General features: G+C 40.2%; 1 protein-coding gene across 1 annotated transcript in view; it reads left to right on the top strand.

Annotated features, from left to right (window-relative positions):
- Nucleotides 1-17983, top strand: part of LOC122789775 (probable global transcription activator SNF2L1) — a 2109210-nt gene that overhangs the window by 371467 nt on the left and 1719760 nt on the right. Inside the window, exon 3 of the mRNA XM_044057215.1 lies at nt 6394-6480. Within this exon, the coding sequence (XP_043913150.1) occupies nt 6394-6480 (87 nt within the window). The remainder of the gene's footprint in view (nt 1-6393; nt 6481-17983) is intronic.

The raw sequence follows: 17983 nt of genomic DNA, 5'->3' as shown, positions 1-17983 counted from the left end.
AAGCATTGTGGTCTGTCAGTCATGTCGTTCCAGGCAGACAGATAATGGATCCCCTTTGAATGACACCAGAAGCTTAGCCAATTGTTGAAGTCAATCATTTTGTCCTTATATTGTGGTATCATTCTGGGCGAAGGCAGGATGCTACTCAGGGCTAGGGTCATACCTGCCTGGGCCACATGATCCGAGATCTCTTCCATGTCTCTTTTCATGTAGTCCAGGGAGGTACGACTCAAGTCATTCACTCCAACATGGACAATGACAGAGTCATATTTGTACTTGTTGTGGAGTGACTTGAGTGCATGCATTATGTGGCGGATCCTGGCACCCGACAGGCAGCTGACTGTAATTTTCTCCTTGTTCAGCATTGTGAGAGGGACATCAGTGTGCCGGACTATAGAGTCACCTGTGACTAAAGTATTAGGTACATTGTCTTGACTTAGGGGCTGTTGCTGGGTGGCACACTGGTGTTGTGAACTATGTGACACTTTGGTTGAGATTGGTGTTTGTTTGCGTTTCAGCTTCAGAGGTCCTTGTTGCTTGGGCAGGTTACAGTAAAGGGCCTCTGCATAGTTTTGCTATATGTGGGTGTTGGTGGTGTGGGTTTAGAAGGGCTATGTGTTGCTTGAGGTGTAGTGTGGGTGTTAACCTTCTCCTCTTGACTGTCTAGCACAATCTTGGGTGGAGAGAGCTTTGCTTCCATTTTGGCTATGTAAGTGCATCTCTCACAGGTTGTAGTGTTGGGTGGTAGGAGGAGAGGGTTGTCTGTGTACATGAGGCAATTGCTGCATTGCCCCAGTATGCCCAGATTCACCAGGTGGACAGGAGAAATCACCAGAAACTGACCCTTGGACATGCCTGGTTTGGTGCCTTTTTTTTTTTTTTTTTTTTGTAAAGTCCAAGTTGCCGTATATCTGTAACATGGTCTGGAAATATGACCTGATGTAGTAACATAGTATTCAGAATTGGGTTTAACAACAGGGACAGTGAACAGCTCATAGTAGGAACTTTGAGATTCATCCCAGGAACAGGAATATTTACTGGAACATCTTGAGAAAATGGAACACTGGACAACTCACTCTGAGATAGAGTCTTTCTCACAGGCTAGGAGCTGTTGTACAGGCTCGGATACCAGCATCAAATGTTTCTGAGTCTGCCTAAACTCTGCTCCTTGCGATTCCACTATGTATGATCTTGGCTCTGGGCAACTACTCTTCACGACTTCAATCTGATCATAACCTTTGCACATTTGCATTCTCACTGTCTCTCCTTCACATATTGGATTGAGCAGTTTGCTGGACTTGTTATAATAAGACTTCTGGCCTAGACGTTTCTTTAACAGATGGGTTTTCACAAATCTGTTATTCTTAGCACTTGGGACTAATAAACTACTGCTGACTGGTGATGTAGTTCTGTTTTTTCGCGACAGAAGTCTCTGGGCAGGTGAACCAAGATGTTTATCATGAGGAACATTTCTAAGATTCAGGAGATTGAGGAAAGCATCACAATTGTCTCATTTTGACTTCTCAACTAACTGTTTCGCATTTTGAACTGCATATTCTGCCAAACCATTTAACTGTGGGTACTGAAGACTACTTATGACATGAGTAAAGTCCCATTCTTCAGTGAATTTTCTGAATTGCTGGCTAGTAAACTGCGTACCTTGTCAGAAAGAAATTTGTTCGGGCTACCATGAACTGCAAAATACGCTTCATCTAATTAATGACAGTACTGGATGCTAGATTAGGAAGTAGGTCAACCTCAAGCCAGTTGGAGTAAGAGTCTACTAACACCAAGTAATGTTGACCATTCCACTCGAAAATATCAGTGGCTACTTTCTACCAAGGTAGTTCAGGAATCTGGTTTAGCTGAAGTGGTTCCTTCTGTTCATGTGGCTTTATACTATTACATACAGAACAAGATGAAAGTACTCTCTCAATGTCTTGTGACATAGAAGGCCAAAACACTAGTCCTCTCACCCTCCTTTTTCTAGAATCGGCTCCTAGGTGGCCACAATTCAAGGTAGTGATATACTCTTGTTGCAAGGACTTTGGAACAGTGACTTTAGGACCTTTCATAACAATACCATCATCAGACAAAATCTCATCTCTGTATGGAAAATAAGGTTGCACTTCTTGAGGTAAGCTAGATTGCTTTGACGGCCGTCCTCAACGGATAAAGTGGTTGAGCTTTTGTAAAACTGGATCTGAGGCTGTATGATTTCTAAGCTCATCTAGACATGTGGAAGAAAAATTTCTCATTTCCATGACTTCAAAATCAAGTTTCTCATTCTGATGCTTTTCAGTGGTATTTTTGAGTTGTCACTTTCGTGGTGGTACACGAGTAAACGAGTCTTCATGGGTTCTTTTTAAGCAGCCTTATTCTATACAAACACATCACTGTAAAGCTTATTTGACAGTGACTAAGTAACTTATGTACAACCTAACTGCTGTGATCATACATGCTTACACACTGACTGCGTCTTCAAAATGGCACTTGGGATTGCACGTGTCTGAAATATATAAGTGCATGCACAGCCTTGTATGCTTCCTTAAAGACATAGTGCACACATGCTACACTGTGATCTACATGGGTGATCTGAATAAAGTATCAACAAGATAAAGAAGTTTGCCTTTTGTGTAGACAAGATTGAAGTTGTACTTCTGCAGTCTCAACATCATATGTTGCAATTTAGCTGGAACTGAATGCATAGGCTTTCTCAAAATAGTGACTAGAAGCTGATGGTCTGTTTCGACCTAGATAGGTATACCATAAATATAATCATGGAACTATGAACATGCAAACACAATTGACAAAAGTGCTTTCTCTATCTGAGCATACTGCATTTCAGTTTGGGTTAGAGATTTGGATGCATAGGCAACAGGTTGACCCTCTTGAAAAATGACTGTGCCAAGACCAAATTTCGAAGCATCACAGGAAAGAGTAACTGGTTTGTGAACATCATAGTGTCTGAGAGTTGTTGGATTGGCAGTTCTCTGTTTCAGGACATCAAATGCTCTTTAGTGGTGTTCCAACCATGACCAGGATCCATCTTTACGTGTCAGCTCTCTAAGCGGCACTGCTAGTTGGCTTAGATCTGGAATGAATTTGCCTAGATAGTTAACCTTGCCTGGAAAGTGGTGTAGGGCTTGAGCATTATCTGGAGCTGGCATCTCAAGAACAGTTGTTTGCTTGGAAAGGTCTGGTAGTAAGCCTGAACTGGTAAACAAATGGCCAACATAAGGAACTTCTCGTAACCTGAACTTGCACTTCTGCAGATTTAGCTTTAGATTCACTTGACAAGCTAATCCCAGAACTTTCTCAAGGTTTCTGTCATGCTCAGCTACACCATTACCTCATACTAGAATATCATCTACTGTAATAGCACAGGGGTACCCAGAAAAAATTTGCTCCACTGCACCTTGAAAGACTTCACTGGCAGAATTTATCCTAAATGGCATTTTCAAAAATCTGTACCTGCCAAAAGGAATACTGAACATAGTGAGCAACAAAGATTTCAAGCACAATTTGCCAAAATTAACTTTTTGCATTCAAGATAGAAAAAACAGTTGCATTTGGCATCAGGGCTGCGACTTCTTTGACTGTATGCACTGGATGATGAGGTCTTTTTAGTGCTTTGTTTAAATCTTGTGGATCAGTACATATTCTGATATCAGCTGAGATTTTCTTATGAGCTACCACCATGGAGGATACCCATTCAGTCAGTTCATCAACTGGACAAATTACACCTTGCTGCACCATTTTGTCTAGCTGGGCCTTGACTTTGTTCTGCATAGCTACTGGAACTTTCTGGGCTGGCTTGACAACTGGGCTGACATCTGGGTCTAACTTCATGGAGTACACAACTGGAAGCTTGCCTAGCTTGTCTTAGAAAAGATCAGTATATGTAGAGAAAATATACTGGGCAAAATTAGAGCAGTGGTCTTTTAAACTAACACGATGGACTTCCTTATTAAATAAAAGCAGTCCCATTTTCAAACTGTCTCTGAGCCGTAATAATGACTGTATGTAACTTTTGACCACAAAAAATAACAAGTCATAGCTTCTCCCAGCTGAATAACATGAAAGTACTACTGAGCCTCGGTTTAAATCTCTTCTCCACCGTAAGCAACAAGCTTCGCACACTTTGCCAAATCAAGCTTTTCACCAGCGCATACTCTACCAAGTGTTTCAGCAGACGTAGCATTGCATTTTGAATCTGTGTCAACTTTGAGCTCTATAGAAGTCCCATTTATCCGAACAGTACAAACTACGTCATTCTTTGCTGATAAATCTAATTAACTGTTTCATGAAGCACTGACACACCATCAACATAAAGAGTAGGGTTGCAGCTTTCTAATTGATCAGCTTGTTTCCTTGAGTGTTCCCTTTTAATAAAAGAATGTGTGCCCTTTGATTTATAAAACCTTTTGAAATGATTTCATTTATTGCATTTGTGACATTGCTGACCAAAAGCTCAACATTTTTCCCTTTTGGGCTCATGACTTCCTCCACAATTACAACAGTTAGCTATGAAACTGGGTGTAGGCACATGTTTTGAGTTTGCTGACTCACTGTTATGCTTCACTGAGGCTGTGTGGTTTCCAGAGCATGCCTTGGAACTTGCTAGAAAGTTACTACGGGGTTTCCTTGTGAGTGTTGCAGGGTTTACAGTTGCAGCCATGTGCTTGGGCCTATGTTTGTTAACCACGTGCTGCATACAGTCAACACTGACTTTACTGCAGTGTCCTCCAAAGCCACTTTCATTTGTAAGCATATTTGTATGCTTTTCCATAAGCTGATATATCTGACAAATCGTAATGGCTTTATTCAAAGTTAAATCACTGTCACGAAGCAAAATGTATCTCACAGTATCATCTTATCATCTTAGTACCACACAAAAGTCTGTCTTTTATCAACTCATCCCTTAAATCACCAAATCTGCATGTTTTAGCTTTGTTTCTCAAGTCTGTTATATATGCTGCAAAAGTTTCACCAGGTTTTTGATCCCTTGTATGAAATAAGTGCCTTTATTGTTTGGGGGTTATACATTTCTCTAAATTTACGTTTTAAGCACTCAGGGTCCTCCCTTGACTCAGCCGGTACAACTATATGATGGTTTTCCCCCTTTCCTGCAAAGACAGCAGGTGCATACACAGCTGAATGCCCCCTTGTATGACTTCTGACTCAGCTGTATTAAGCAGAATAAATGCCTTTGTACGCTCATCTTTATCAGAAAATGCAGCCTGTATGAAAATATCATATTTTTGCTCAAATGCTCTCCAGTTCTCAGCAATATTATTTTCAAATACAAGTGGAGCTGGCTTCCGAAATCCATCCATTATGCCAACAAATTATGTCCAAATACACTGAAAAATATGGCGTTTGTAATTATGTACCAACAAGCACACAGGCAGCACATGTAATAACATTCAAATGCACAATAAACTCTTCAGAATGCTTTACTTTGCGAAACATGCTCTGTGATAGATGTACTCTGTGAAATACCATACTGTAATACTGCACAATCATGCAAACACTTCATACACTTCAGACAACTTGAATAACTTTGATTACAAACATTTTCTGTAGTTATATATTTCTGTTAATATATTGTTATATATCGTAATTTTGGATATTTCTGTTACATAGAAATTTGTTGAGAGCATTCAGTATTTCCCATTTCATATTTGGTGAATAAGAAATAGCTTGAGCAAATTTTAATACCTGAAATTAATTTCTGACCTGTTTTTGTGAGTTATACATGCAGTGGGGATGATTCATGCCTATATATTCTTCCAATGTTAACTGAGTGCCTCTTGGTCTCGAACTGAAGAATCTGGCTTCTTTTCTGGCCCCATGTTCGTTTTTAGCCATGCCTCTTCTGACACCATGTCACTCATCTTTCTCTACTATATAGATGACGAACAGGTGGGGTTGTTCGTTTATATGCTTTATTACATAGAAACATATCAGGATGGATAGCAGCTTTACAAAATATAAACAAACTGATTAACAGACAGACTCTACAGACATACATGCTTACATCTCAACAGCTTACTACAAAATTGCAGTCAGGCTCGCACGTGCTCAGTATTTATACATTTGTGCAAGCCTCTAAGAATCTTTTTAAAGCTGTTTGCACACACTGATCTACAAGCTGGAAATTCATAAAGAGGGGTGCTGGTTTGGTAGAATGGGACTGAATCTGTGATGACTGAGAAATGTCTCCTACACGGTAATGAAATACTTTAGAAAATGCAGTGAGTAGTAACTGTAATATTAATACAGTCATATTTTTTGAGTTGGTTATTGTTTACTTTTTTTGTACTTCACTTGAGCATGTTTCTTTTTTCGAGAGGCAGAATGATATAGCAAGGTTTCTTTGTGTTCCAGAAAGGTGATGGTCCATTCAGACTCAAAATGCCACCAAAGGTTTCCAGGCCTGAAAAGGAAGTTGACCCAGAGTATGAAGAGATGATGGTAAGTGCTTTGTAAAGTTATAGTCACTTTATTTTATATAAAATTAGTTAATGATTGATTGAAGAAAACTTGATAATCTACAAAGAAAAGTAGTTGTGAGAGCAAAGCTCTATTCAGAAAGATGGGGAACTGTGATGGAATGATAGCATAAGGACAGTGGATGTAGAGTAATTGGGTTAAGAAATTCTTAACGACTCTCGCATATTGTGTTGGTTGTTTACTTTCAGGACCAACTATTGTACCAGATCACTTGCAGTATTGGTGGGAATGGTGTTTGTATGTAAGGGCATGTGTTGGCTGTAGTGATGCATTATCTTTAGAGTTGGGTAGTAATTAAGGCAGTGAGGACACCCTGTTTGAAGGTGGCCTCAATGAGTTGCTGTAGGTGTTGGCCTAGGTAACAGCCGTAGCCAGCTAAGTTCCTCCACCCTGTGCATTGTGACAGTGCCATGACACAAACTTTTGATCCCTTTTGCACATAGAGGAATACTGGAGGATGAGCAGATGGGAGTAAGAAAGACTGACCATTCCTAATATTGCCCTTTAGTACAGGGTTCCACCTCTGCTATATATACATATATATATATATATTTATATATATATATATATATATATATATATATATGGATCCCTATCACATGGTCGACAGGCCATATGATCGACTTTCATTTGGTCGACAGTTCATTTGGTCGACAAGCAGTTTTATGTGGCAGGCTTTGCCCCCCACACACCCCAATGTGGGGGGCTGTGCCCCCCACACCCCCCCTAACTATATATATATATATCAACTCCAGGGTTGCACAACATTGGGGAGGGGGGCAAATCTGCCTGTCGACCAAATGAATTGTCGACCAAATGAAAGTCGATCAAATGGCTTGTCGATTATTTCAGGTAGACCCATATATATATATATTTATTTATATATATATATATATATATATATATATATATATATATATATATGTGTGAAGAGCATTGTCTGTAAGGTGAAGCCTACAGTTAATATACTTCTAAAAGTGTAGATACCATCCTAGCATTCACATTCTTCTACTTGGATTTGAATTTCATGTAAGAAGAATTGACTTTGTCTTCTATTGAGCTGCCTTTATTTGAAGTTTCTTTCCTGGAGAAACATGTTCTGGTGGCTACAGTCTTAGCAAGTAGGTTTTCTGAGTTAAGTCTTTTTATTAAAGTTGTTTCACGTTTTAACTTTGTTACTTAGAAGTTAACTTGTGACTGTTTCTGCCATTTCACACTGAGCTAATTGGAGGAAGTCGGAAGAAGGGCTCTGAACTAACAAATCTGAGATATATAACATTAAGTATCCTGTTTTTTGCTTATTTCTGAGTTATTTATAGCACTTTTATTTTACTCACTGTACGTGAGGTATTAAGTAGAATTTTCTACATTTGTTAAGCATCTGGTTGGGTTTGTTTGTTCTTATTTTTGTTTCCCACTCTCCCTCCCTCTTGGTATCCTGTTTTTATACTTGGTGGCTTTGCAATTGCCCACCCCTACTGTAAATATGATCTGGGACATTCCTCCCAGTCTAGTGTCATTACCTCATTCTGCCTATTCCAGGGAGAACATTTGAGAAGGCCAACCCAGTTAGCTTCTGCTCCTCCTTTCCCCTTTCCACTTTAAATAAAAAAAAAATATATATATATATATATATATATATATATATATATATATATATATATATATATATATATATATATATATGGATCTACCTGACTACATCGACACTTCATAACACCGACAACTACTTCACCGACACCACATAATCGACAGTTCACAAACACGACACCACATACACTCAACACATCATAACAACAAACAAAACAAATCCCCTATCCAAAACCCACACACACAACACAAGCACACCAAAATCCTTACAAATCAACACTAACCCTTACATACACAACTATCTACAACCCTAACCGAAACCCTAACCCTAAGGTCCGTCACTATTGCACTCTCACCTAACCCGCTAACCCTAACTCACTTAACCCGCCCCTAACCCAAAAAATATCACTACTGCACCCTTACCTAACCCGCGCCCTAACCCTAACTCACTTATCCCACCCTATCCCTACAGACCGTCAACATCGCACACTTACCTTACTCGCACTTACCTAACCCGCCCTAACCCTAACTCACTTATCCCACCCCTATCCCTACAGACCGTCAACATCGCACACTTACCTTACTCGCACCCTAACGGCCGTCACTACCGCATACTTACACATCCTTTCCCCATCTCAGTGTTCTCAGCGTCGGTGTCTTCCTCCGTCGGTCTTCTGCCTTGTCGATCTTCTGGCGCTTTGTCGGTGTTATGACGTTTCGATCTAGTCAGGTAGATCCATATATATATATATATATATATATATATATATATATATATATATTCTAAGCTTGTTTCCTGCCTTTCCTATAAGTTGTCTAGTCCAGATACAGATTTGCTGTATCCAGGACTGTTTGTAAGCTTCTAAGCCCCCAAGCATTTCTGTGTTGGAGGGAAGCCTTCTAGCTTAATTTTCTTTCTTAGAACTAGCCAGTTTTCTAGATTCAGCACTCAAATCTGTTTTTTTGAGCTCAGCACTAAAATCTGTTTATTTGAGCTCAGCACTTGTTCAGAACTCATTGTAAGCACTAAATAAGCTACAAATTACTACAGCACTCAACTTTCCTCACTTGTCTAGAAGAAAACAGTTTTTAGTACTTAATAAATAAGCACCTATCCAGGCATGTCTAAGGGTCAGCTTCCGGTGTTTTCTCCTGTCTAACTGATGAATCTGGGCATCTTGGGGCAATGCAGCAATTGCCTCATGTACACAGACAACCCTCTCCTCCTACCACCCAACACTACAACCTGTGAGAGATGCACTTATATAACCAAACTGGAAGCAAAGCTCTCTTCACCCAAGACTGGACTAGACAGTCAAGAGGAGAAGGTAAACACTTGCACCACACCACATTCATCACATAGTCTCTCAAAACCTACACCACCAAAACACACACATAGGAACACAAAACACACACCTACATTCATGGAGGCTATCAAAAAAAAAATCTATCCAAGCAACAGGGAATTCCAAAGCAGAAATGCAAGCAACCTCCACCCCCCCCCAACCCAACCCAAATGACACATAGCCAACAAATTCAGTGTGCCACTCAACCACAGTCCATAAGGCATAACAACGTACCTAACACTCTAGTCATAGGTGACTCTATAGTCAGGCACACTGATGTTCCACTTACCAGGCTAAACAAGGAGAAAGTCACTGTCAGCTGCCTGTCAGGTGCCAGGATCCACCACGTAACACATGCACTCAGGTCACTCCACAGCAAGTACAAATATGACTCTGTCATTGTCCATGTTGGTGTGAATGACCTGAGACGTACCTCCCTGGACTACATGAAAAGAGACATGGAGGAGCTTTCTGATCTTGTAGCCCAGGCAGTTATGACCCTAGCCCTGAGTAGCATCCTGCCATCACCCAGAATGATACCACAGTACAAGGACAAAATGATTGACTTCAACAATTGGCTAAGCTTCTGGTGTCATTCTAAGGGGATCCAGTATCTGTCTGCCTGGGATGACATGATCGACAAACCACGATGCTTTGCCAGAGATGGCCTGCACCTGTCGCCCTTGGGATTCCGAATACTGGCTAAGGCTCTTGCCACCCCTATAGTGCCTTTTTTAGGCAAGATTCAAATTACATATTCACCACCATAGCAGGTACAAGCAAGCAAAATCTGAAGGTAATGCTACTCAATGCTAGAAGTCTAAACCTCAAAATTCACTCACTCGAGGCTCTCCTTAAAATGGAGAACATCGAGATCTGTGCAGTGACAGAAACCTGGTTCAAGGCTCCAGAGAGCACCCCTGCATTACTAGGCTATAATTCATACCACATTTTTCGGCCACCTTACTTGGACCGAAGCACTAAAGGCGGAGGCGGGTCCATATTCATAAAGGATATCCACACCTCCAGGCTAGTTGCTCACCATAATGCATCTGAGATTATCCAAGTGCAACTAACTCTGGGCAAGACCAAAATGCAAATTGTAGCTTGCTACAGATCCCCCACCATGCCCCAGGATTCCCACTGCTCATTTCTTGATGTTCTGGAAAATATTGGGTACAACCTAACATCCTAATAATGGTCAGTTTCAACTACCCCACCATTAACTGGGAAAACTACTCATGTACCAACTCTTGTGCTCAACGTTTTCTGGAATTCATAGATTTCAGTGCCTTGGATAAACTTATCCACACCCCCACCAGTGGCAGCAATATCCTAGACCTGGTCTTTACCAGCATGGGCAACTGGTGTTCCACACCAGAGGTCAATTCCTCATTGGTCATATCCGACCACAAGCAAATCACCCTAGACATCCCAGCCCCACCCCCCATTAGGGAAACCACTGTAAAAAATTTCTCCAAAGTCAACTTCACGCTTCTTAAGACAGAAGTGGCAAACTTCACGACACCCATGCTGATGGACAATAGAGATACGACTGCTGAATCCTATACAATTGCACTTTATAAGCACTTACACGAGTGCATGGATCATGCAATCCCTAACAGAACCAAGATGCTATCCTCCAAAAAAAGGAAGACAATCTGGTGGTCCCCTGCTATAAACAAACTCTACAACAGAAGAAAGAAACTGTTGCAAAAAAGAGTAACATCCCATGATTGGAGGAACTCCATGGTCAGCCTCAGTAAGAAGCTGAGATCCCTCATAAAATCCTCCAAAGCTAGTTACGAAAACAAAATCGCTACTGATTCTAAATACAACCACAAAGCATTCTATAGCTATGTCAAAAATCTCAATGGCAACACTCAGATCTGCTCTGAATTACAGCACAATGGCACTAAATATACAGAACCAACTGATATTGCCAACATCCTGGTAGATAGGTTCAGTGCTAACTTTACCCCTCTCTCATCCCCCTAAAGGGCCCATCTCTATACTGGAAGAATGCAAAGTACCTGTAATCACGGCTGCACAGGTAAAAAAACACACTCTCCAAAGCCAGGAACACAGCATCCATGGGACCTGACAACATCCCAGGCTGCGTTCTACATGAACTACAGAACGAACTGGCACCCCACCTAAGTACCATGTTCAATCATAGCCTCACCTCAGGCTTTGTGCCCACTGAATGGCGCACAGCAACGGTTATGCCACTTCACAAAGGGGGAGTCACCACGGACCTTGGGAATTACTGCCCCATTAGCCTGACGAGCCTGGTCTGCAAGGCTGTGGAGCATATCATCATGGAACTTATAAAGAATGACATTGGTAATCTCCAAACTCTGGACCCTACCCAGTTCAGGTTTGTAAAAAGCAGATCATGTCCCCTAAACCTGATAGACTTCTTTGAAGTGGTCACCAAAGCTGTAGATGAGGGTAAAGTGGTACACACAGCCTATCTAGATCTCGCCAAGGCTTTCAACACCATCCCCCACTCTGGAATTATAGACAAACTCACTAAACTAGGTATAAATCCTTATGTCACAAGATGGGTTGCCAACTGGCTTACTGACCGAACTCACACTGTGAAAGTAGCAGACTCTAAATCCAACTTCAGACCAGTGACAAGTGGAGTACCACAGGGTTCGGTCCTAGGTCCTCTCCTGTTTGGTATCTACTTCTCTGAAGTACAGGCTAACAAAGTTCCCAGATGACTGCAAACTAGGAGCCATAATTAAATCTCCTAACGATGTGGATATCCTGCAAAAGGGCCTCACTGAGATAGATGCCTGGTGTCAAAGCCATGGCCTCAAGCTCAATGCCAAAAAGTGCATCGTCATCCCTTTTGGTAAAAACTCTGTACCCATGAACTACCACATAGGCGGTAGTGTACTTAACACCGAAAGTGTGATAAGAGACCTTGGGACACAGGTGGACAGTAGTCTCTCCTTTGATAATCACATCGCCACAGTAGTCAGGAAATCCTTCTGCGTGACACACCTCATCACAAAAGGTTTCTCATCCAGGAAAAAGAGGTCATTGTTCCCCTCTACTCATCACTCATTAGACCCATTATAGAGTACAACGCCCCTTTTGGTATGTACCTCACAAGACATCTACAACAACTGGAAAGGCCACAGAAATACCTCACAAAGAGGATTACCGGCCTCAAACAGATGCCCTACGCAGACCGTCTCAAAAAAACTCCAGCTTTACTCTGTCACATATCACCTACTCAGTGGCGATCTCTGCCTAATATACAAAGCTATGTCAAACCCAGAGCTGTTGGACATGCTCCACATAAAGAAATCCCAATCTCTCCGAGCTACACGCTCTAGGGACCTAAACCTTGTCACCGCAATAAACAGAACATGCTAGAGGGATAGATTCCTGTCTCAGAGACTTCCAATACTCTGGAACAAACTACCTATCTATATCAAGCAAACCTCCTCATTAAATCTTGATGGTTGGATGGGAGATAGGAAATTCACCCCTGGGAACCCTTCCGTGGCTCTGCTTGACAGGGGTACAGGAAAATAATTTTCTTGGGTGGCAAAAACCAGGGTACCATTTGGCTAGGCTTATATAGGCCCTAGGGCCAATAGCCTAGTACCTACCTATGAACCTATGTAGTAAACCATACATAGTCTCCACATTTACAGTTTGTGAGAACTAAACCATCTTTTTATGTCTATGTTTTTCAGGTTCAAGTTTTCTTCCTTACACAAGAAAATAAAGGTTATACCCTAAAAGACGTTAGATAACTGACAGTGCGCTGAAAGTACAAGAAACTTCAGAAGGACTGATCATATCCAGTGCTTTTTTTTCTTTTTTATGAAGGAAAAGCCGTACATGGGTATGACCAGACAGATGTTGTCATAGTGTCTGGCCCTTTATATTGCCTGCTGTTACGGTGAATAAAACTGTACCTTCTCTGGTCTTATGAGGGCATTTCCCATTTGGGCTGCTGATGTTTTATTAAAAAAAAAAGTTTCTGCTCAAGACACATGAAGTTGCATTATGGACAAATGTACATACATTTGCAAACTACTGATAACTCATGTCCAGCCTAGAAGCTAGGAAGGCTATTAGTTGTTATATTAATGAATGTCCTGACTTAGCTGAGCTGTTCACTGCCACAAGGAAAGCTAATGCAGTTGTGTGAGTATGATCACCACAAGAAGATACTCTTGGGTAAGTTTGAATAACCTTCCATGTTTACTTTTTCTGTTTGGATTATGAAGAGTATATAATATGGTAGGAACAGATACATACTCTATACATAACTGGACTAATCAGATGTTCAGTAAACTTGACATCTGAAACTCTCCCTGATTTCTAACCTTTTCCTTTTACAAATAATGCTGTGTAAACTAGCTTTCTTTGTAGATGCTACTGCTGTGCATTGTATTAGCATCAGCTAAATGGCTTCAGGATACGTTTTGCTGAAACATCATATTTTTGACAGAAGAACATTTCCCATTTTTTAATGTGTAAATTTAATTTAGAGTTGGTCAGTTACCTCTGTTTTTCAGTATGATCTACTTTTCAGGTCAGTTACCTCTGTTTTTCAGTATGATCTGCTTTTCAGGTCAGAGCAATGTTATTCAGAAAAGAAATGTTCAGGACACAAAGGCATGTTAAAGCATGCAGATTTCTTCGTGAACGGGGACAGCAGCATTTTACAAGTCCTCAGAAAAGCAAATCTATATTACAGCTAACTATGACAACATTTATACATTAAATGTACAGGAATCAGCTGTCTGTTATCTGTATGGCCATATTGGATGTTTTAGAAGAATCTGTAGTACTTTTCTAACATCTTATCTTATAGGTTCATAGGTAGGTACTAGGCTATCTGCCCTAGGGCATTTATAAGCCTAGCCAGAATGTGTTGGCTTTCGCCTCCCTTTTAGACTAGATTCCTGAGCCTCTGTCCAGCAGGGCCATAGAAGTGATCCCAGGAGTGAACTTATGATTTCCCATCTACTTATCAAGATTTCTCTTGAACAGGGTCAGCGAGGGGCTCTGCCTAACATGGATCGAGACTCTATTCCAGAGCGATGGAAGCCTCTGGGATATGAATCTATCCCTCCAGCATGTCCTATTTATAGCTGTGCTGAGGTTTAAATCCCTGGAGCGTGTAGCTCTAATGGAGTTGGTTTTCTTGAGGTGGAGCATGTCCATTAGTTCCGGATTAGACATGGCCTTGTACGTCAGGCAGAGATCGCCTCTGAGTAGGCGGTAAGCAACTGAATAGAGCTGGAGTTTCTTTAGTTGAGCTGCATAGGGCATTGTTTGATGCCCGGTTAAAGATACTTCAGCTCTACTCAGTGGCATACCGCCTGTTCAGAGGCGATCTGTGCCTGACATATAAAGCCATGTCCAACCCGGAATTAATGGACATGCTGCATCTCAGAAAATCCAAATCCCATTGAGCTACGCGCTCGAGAGACTTGAACCTCAGCACTGAAATAAATAGGACATGCTGGAGGGACAGATTCATAAACCAGAGGCTCCCTTCACTCTGGAATAAAATCCCAGTCCAGGTTAGGCAGAGTCCCTCATTGACTCTCTTTAAGAGGAATCTTGATGAGTGGATGGGAGATCGTAGGTTTACCCTGGGTATCACTTCTGTGTCAATGTTAGACAGAGGCACAGTATACTAACCTCGAAAAAGGGCATAGCAAAATAAATTTAAAATGGGTGGCGAAAGGCAAACACATTCTGGCTAGGCTTATAAACGCCCTAGGGCAGATAGCCTAGTATGAACCTATGAACCTATGAAAATGGCACACAAGGGCAGTTAGCCTCATACTAATCTATGAACCTAACATCAGGACCACAGCAGCTGATATAAAAAAAAAGACAGAAATTTGTGGAACTGTTTTCCACTGTTTTTATTGCAGAGCGAAGGAGAACTGCAAAAGAAAGCAATTGGATCATTCAGATGATTAAAGGCAATTGTCAACTGTTCTGACAAATTTATATAAATAACAAGACCGTATTGAAATTCTAAGCTTTAAATGTTAGTTGTTTATAATAGTTTACATGCTAAGAAAACTTAAATGTACCATCAGAGATTTCTGTGACATATAGAGAAAAGTCAGAAAATATCTTTTTCTTGTAAAGTATCAACACAGCTACCATTTCAAGCAACACCCCCCCCCCCCCCCCACACACACACACAGGACAGAGCTGCAAAAAGAGAGACAAGTAGCAACCATATCAACTAGGTACACTGATATTGTTCATAAAAAGGTCTTTTATGCTTTTTTTGTGGCATCCTGCAATATGGATTCACACAATATGGGTGCATAGGATTTGTTATTTATAATAAACTCAACATAGTATAGTTAGGTATTAATAATGTATGTATTCTAGTAAATGTTGCGTAATGTTTTACTTATTCACTGTCGCACATTGGCTTTGTGTTGCACATGCAAACTTTGTCAATGACTTTATGTCAGTATTTTTTTCTTTGTATTGCTGGATGCATTTGTTACTTGTTATTATCTTTGTCAATGTAGCCTGAGTTGTGGCTGAAAAGGTTCATGGGACCAGTTCACTTTCCTGGTTACCAAATAAATGTGAAATAGAAAAAAGGGAGATGAGCATGACAGAAATAATTAAGGAACTAGTAAAGCATATTTTAATTCTGCATCATTCATGAGAGATAGAGAGAGAGAAAAAAACTTCCCACTACATTGGGAAGTAGTAGACAGACTTTGTCAGAATTCCTGCTTGTCACCTGTGAATATACAGCAAGGACCATTTATCAGGATGTGAGTTTGGAGGAAAGTCTGTTATTTCTTTTAGAACGTCAGACATCCCTTTTAAAAAACCTGCTATTTACTACTTTCTTTTGCTGGAAGTAGCTAACAGCTATTTACAGCATAGAACAAGCTCTGACAGGCACAGAAATGAGGCTCGGTCAAGGAAACATAGAAGTAGCTCTGTTACAGAAGGTCTTTTAGTTGACAGTGCTTCACAGTCCTGCCATTCCTTCTTAATAGCATGCGAAAACAACACAACTTTCTTATGTCTGGCATGACTCATATAAAGAGGACTTGAAATGTATTCTGGGAAGAAGGAATGAAAGCAAGAAAACAAGATCACTTTACCAATGTAGACCCCATCATACGCCATTCTGAGGGAAAAACCTTAAAACTGTAAAAGAAGCATGTGGAGTGATTTTGAGGCATTAAAATAGTTCAGAAAACAAAAATACAACGGAAAAAAAAAACAAACGTTTTTGAGTTCTAAGGTGGAGTTTTCCTTTAACAGGTGGAACCTCATCATTTCTTCTTCTCTTAAACCAGACTGTAACAGGTGCTTGAGCAGCTAATTGAACTTTGGGTCACTTAGGTCATAATTATTGCTTTACCCCTTAATGACAGTGGAGCTGGCAGTTTCAAGGGAGTAATTAAGTTTTATCTTCCACTGACTGATTTTATTGTTAGACAGTCCATGGTGTACACACTATTTTTAGCAGGATTATGATTCAGCTATGTTAATTTTCTTCCTGTTTCATTTCTTCACTGTCTAATTTTCATATTGATATGATGTTATAGAAAGTTAACACATCTCCCCAAGACAATCAGAACAACAGATCCAAGGAAAAAATAGCCTTTAATGTTCACCAACACAGTAATAGCAGAAATTCACAAAAAAATCAGTTTAGCGCGCTTTCACCCAGTAAAATACTAGGCTTCTTCAGAACAAAGAAGCATCCCCATCCAGTACATTTAAATAATGCAGCACAGCCAATCACATCCATAAATCAATTAAGTGTGAATACCATCAGTTCCAGGGTGGAATACAGAGAACTGTTTTGGCAGTTGAAGTTAGACGCAGGTTGACCCCTGGTCTCAATGACCATATTATTATTAACAGTGTTTTAAAACTCAGGGCCGCTAAATTGTAAAATTTATATTTATATTTTTATTTATTTACTAAATATTTTGCTGTTATTAGTATTGTATTTATTGTTCTGAATGATTGATGTATTTTATATATATATTTTTCCTATTTTTATTTAATAGGATATTTATTGTTATAGTAGGATTTTGACATTGATTTTATAAACTGGATTTTAAGGTTTAAAACAAATACACCTCTATTTTAGAGTGGATGTAACATGCATTTTCTGAATACTATAGCTGCAGTTCATCCTCATTATGCTTTTAATTAGGTTATTCCATGGTAATTAATTGATGGTATGCACACTTAATTGATTTATGGATGTGAACTGTTTTTTACAGTGTGTGTGTTATCTAACTCAAGGATCACTTGCATAAAATTAGACCTGTTAGTAACAGCCTTCATTTAATTGCTGGAACCTGTGTTCTGAGAAACTGCCTTCCAATCTATCTACAAATATACAGAGCTGAGTATATATTTTTTGGTTTTATAGTTTAATTGTTGCTTAGATCTCTGTTGAAACTGTTGTCTCAGTGTTCTGAGAGACGTGCTTTCCAATCAATCTGCAAATATACAAAGCTGAGTAT

Source organism: Protopterus annectens, chromosome 15.part0, assembly GCF_019279795.1.
Source record: "Protopterus annectens isolate FY-2018-M chromosome 15.part0, PAN1.0, whole genome shotgun sequence".
NCBI classification, from domain to species: Eukaryota; Metazoa; Chordata; order Ceratodontiformes; family Protopteridae; genus Protopterus; species Protopterus annectens.
The sequence above is the reverse complement of the archived record's forward strand: the minus strand, read 5'-3'. Positions and strand labels throughout refer to the sequence as shown.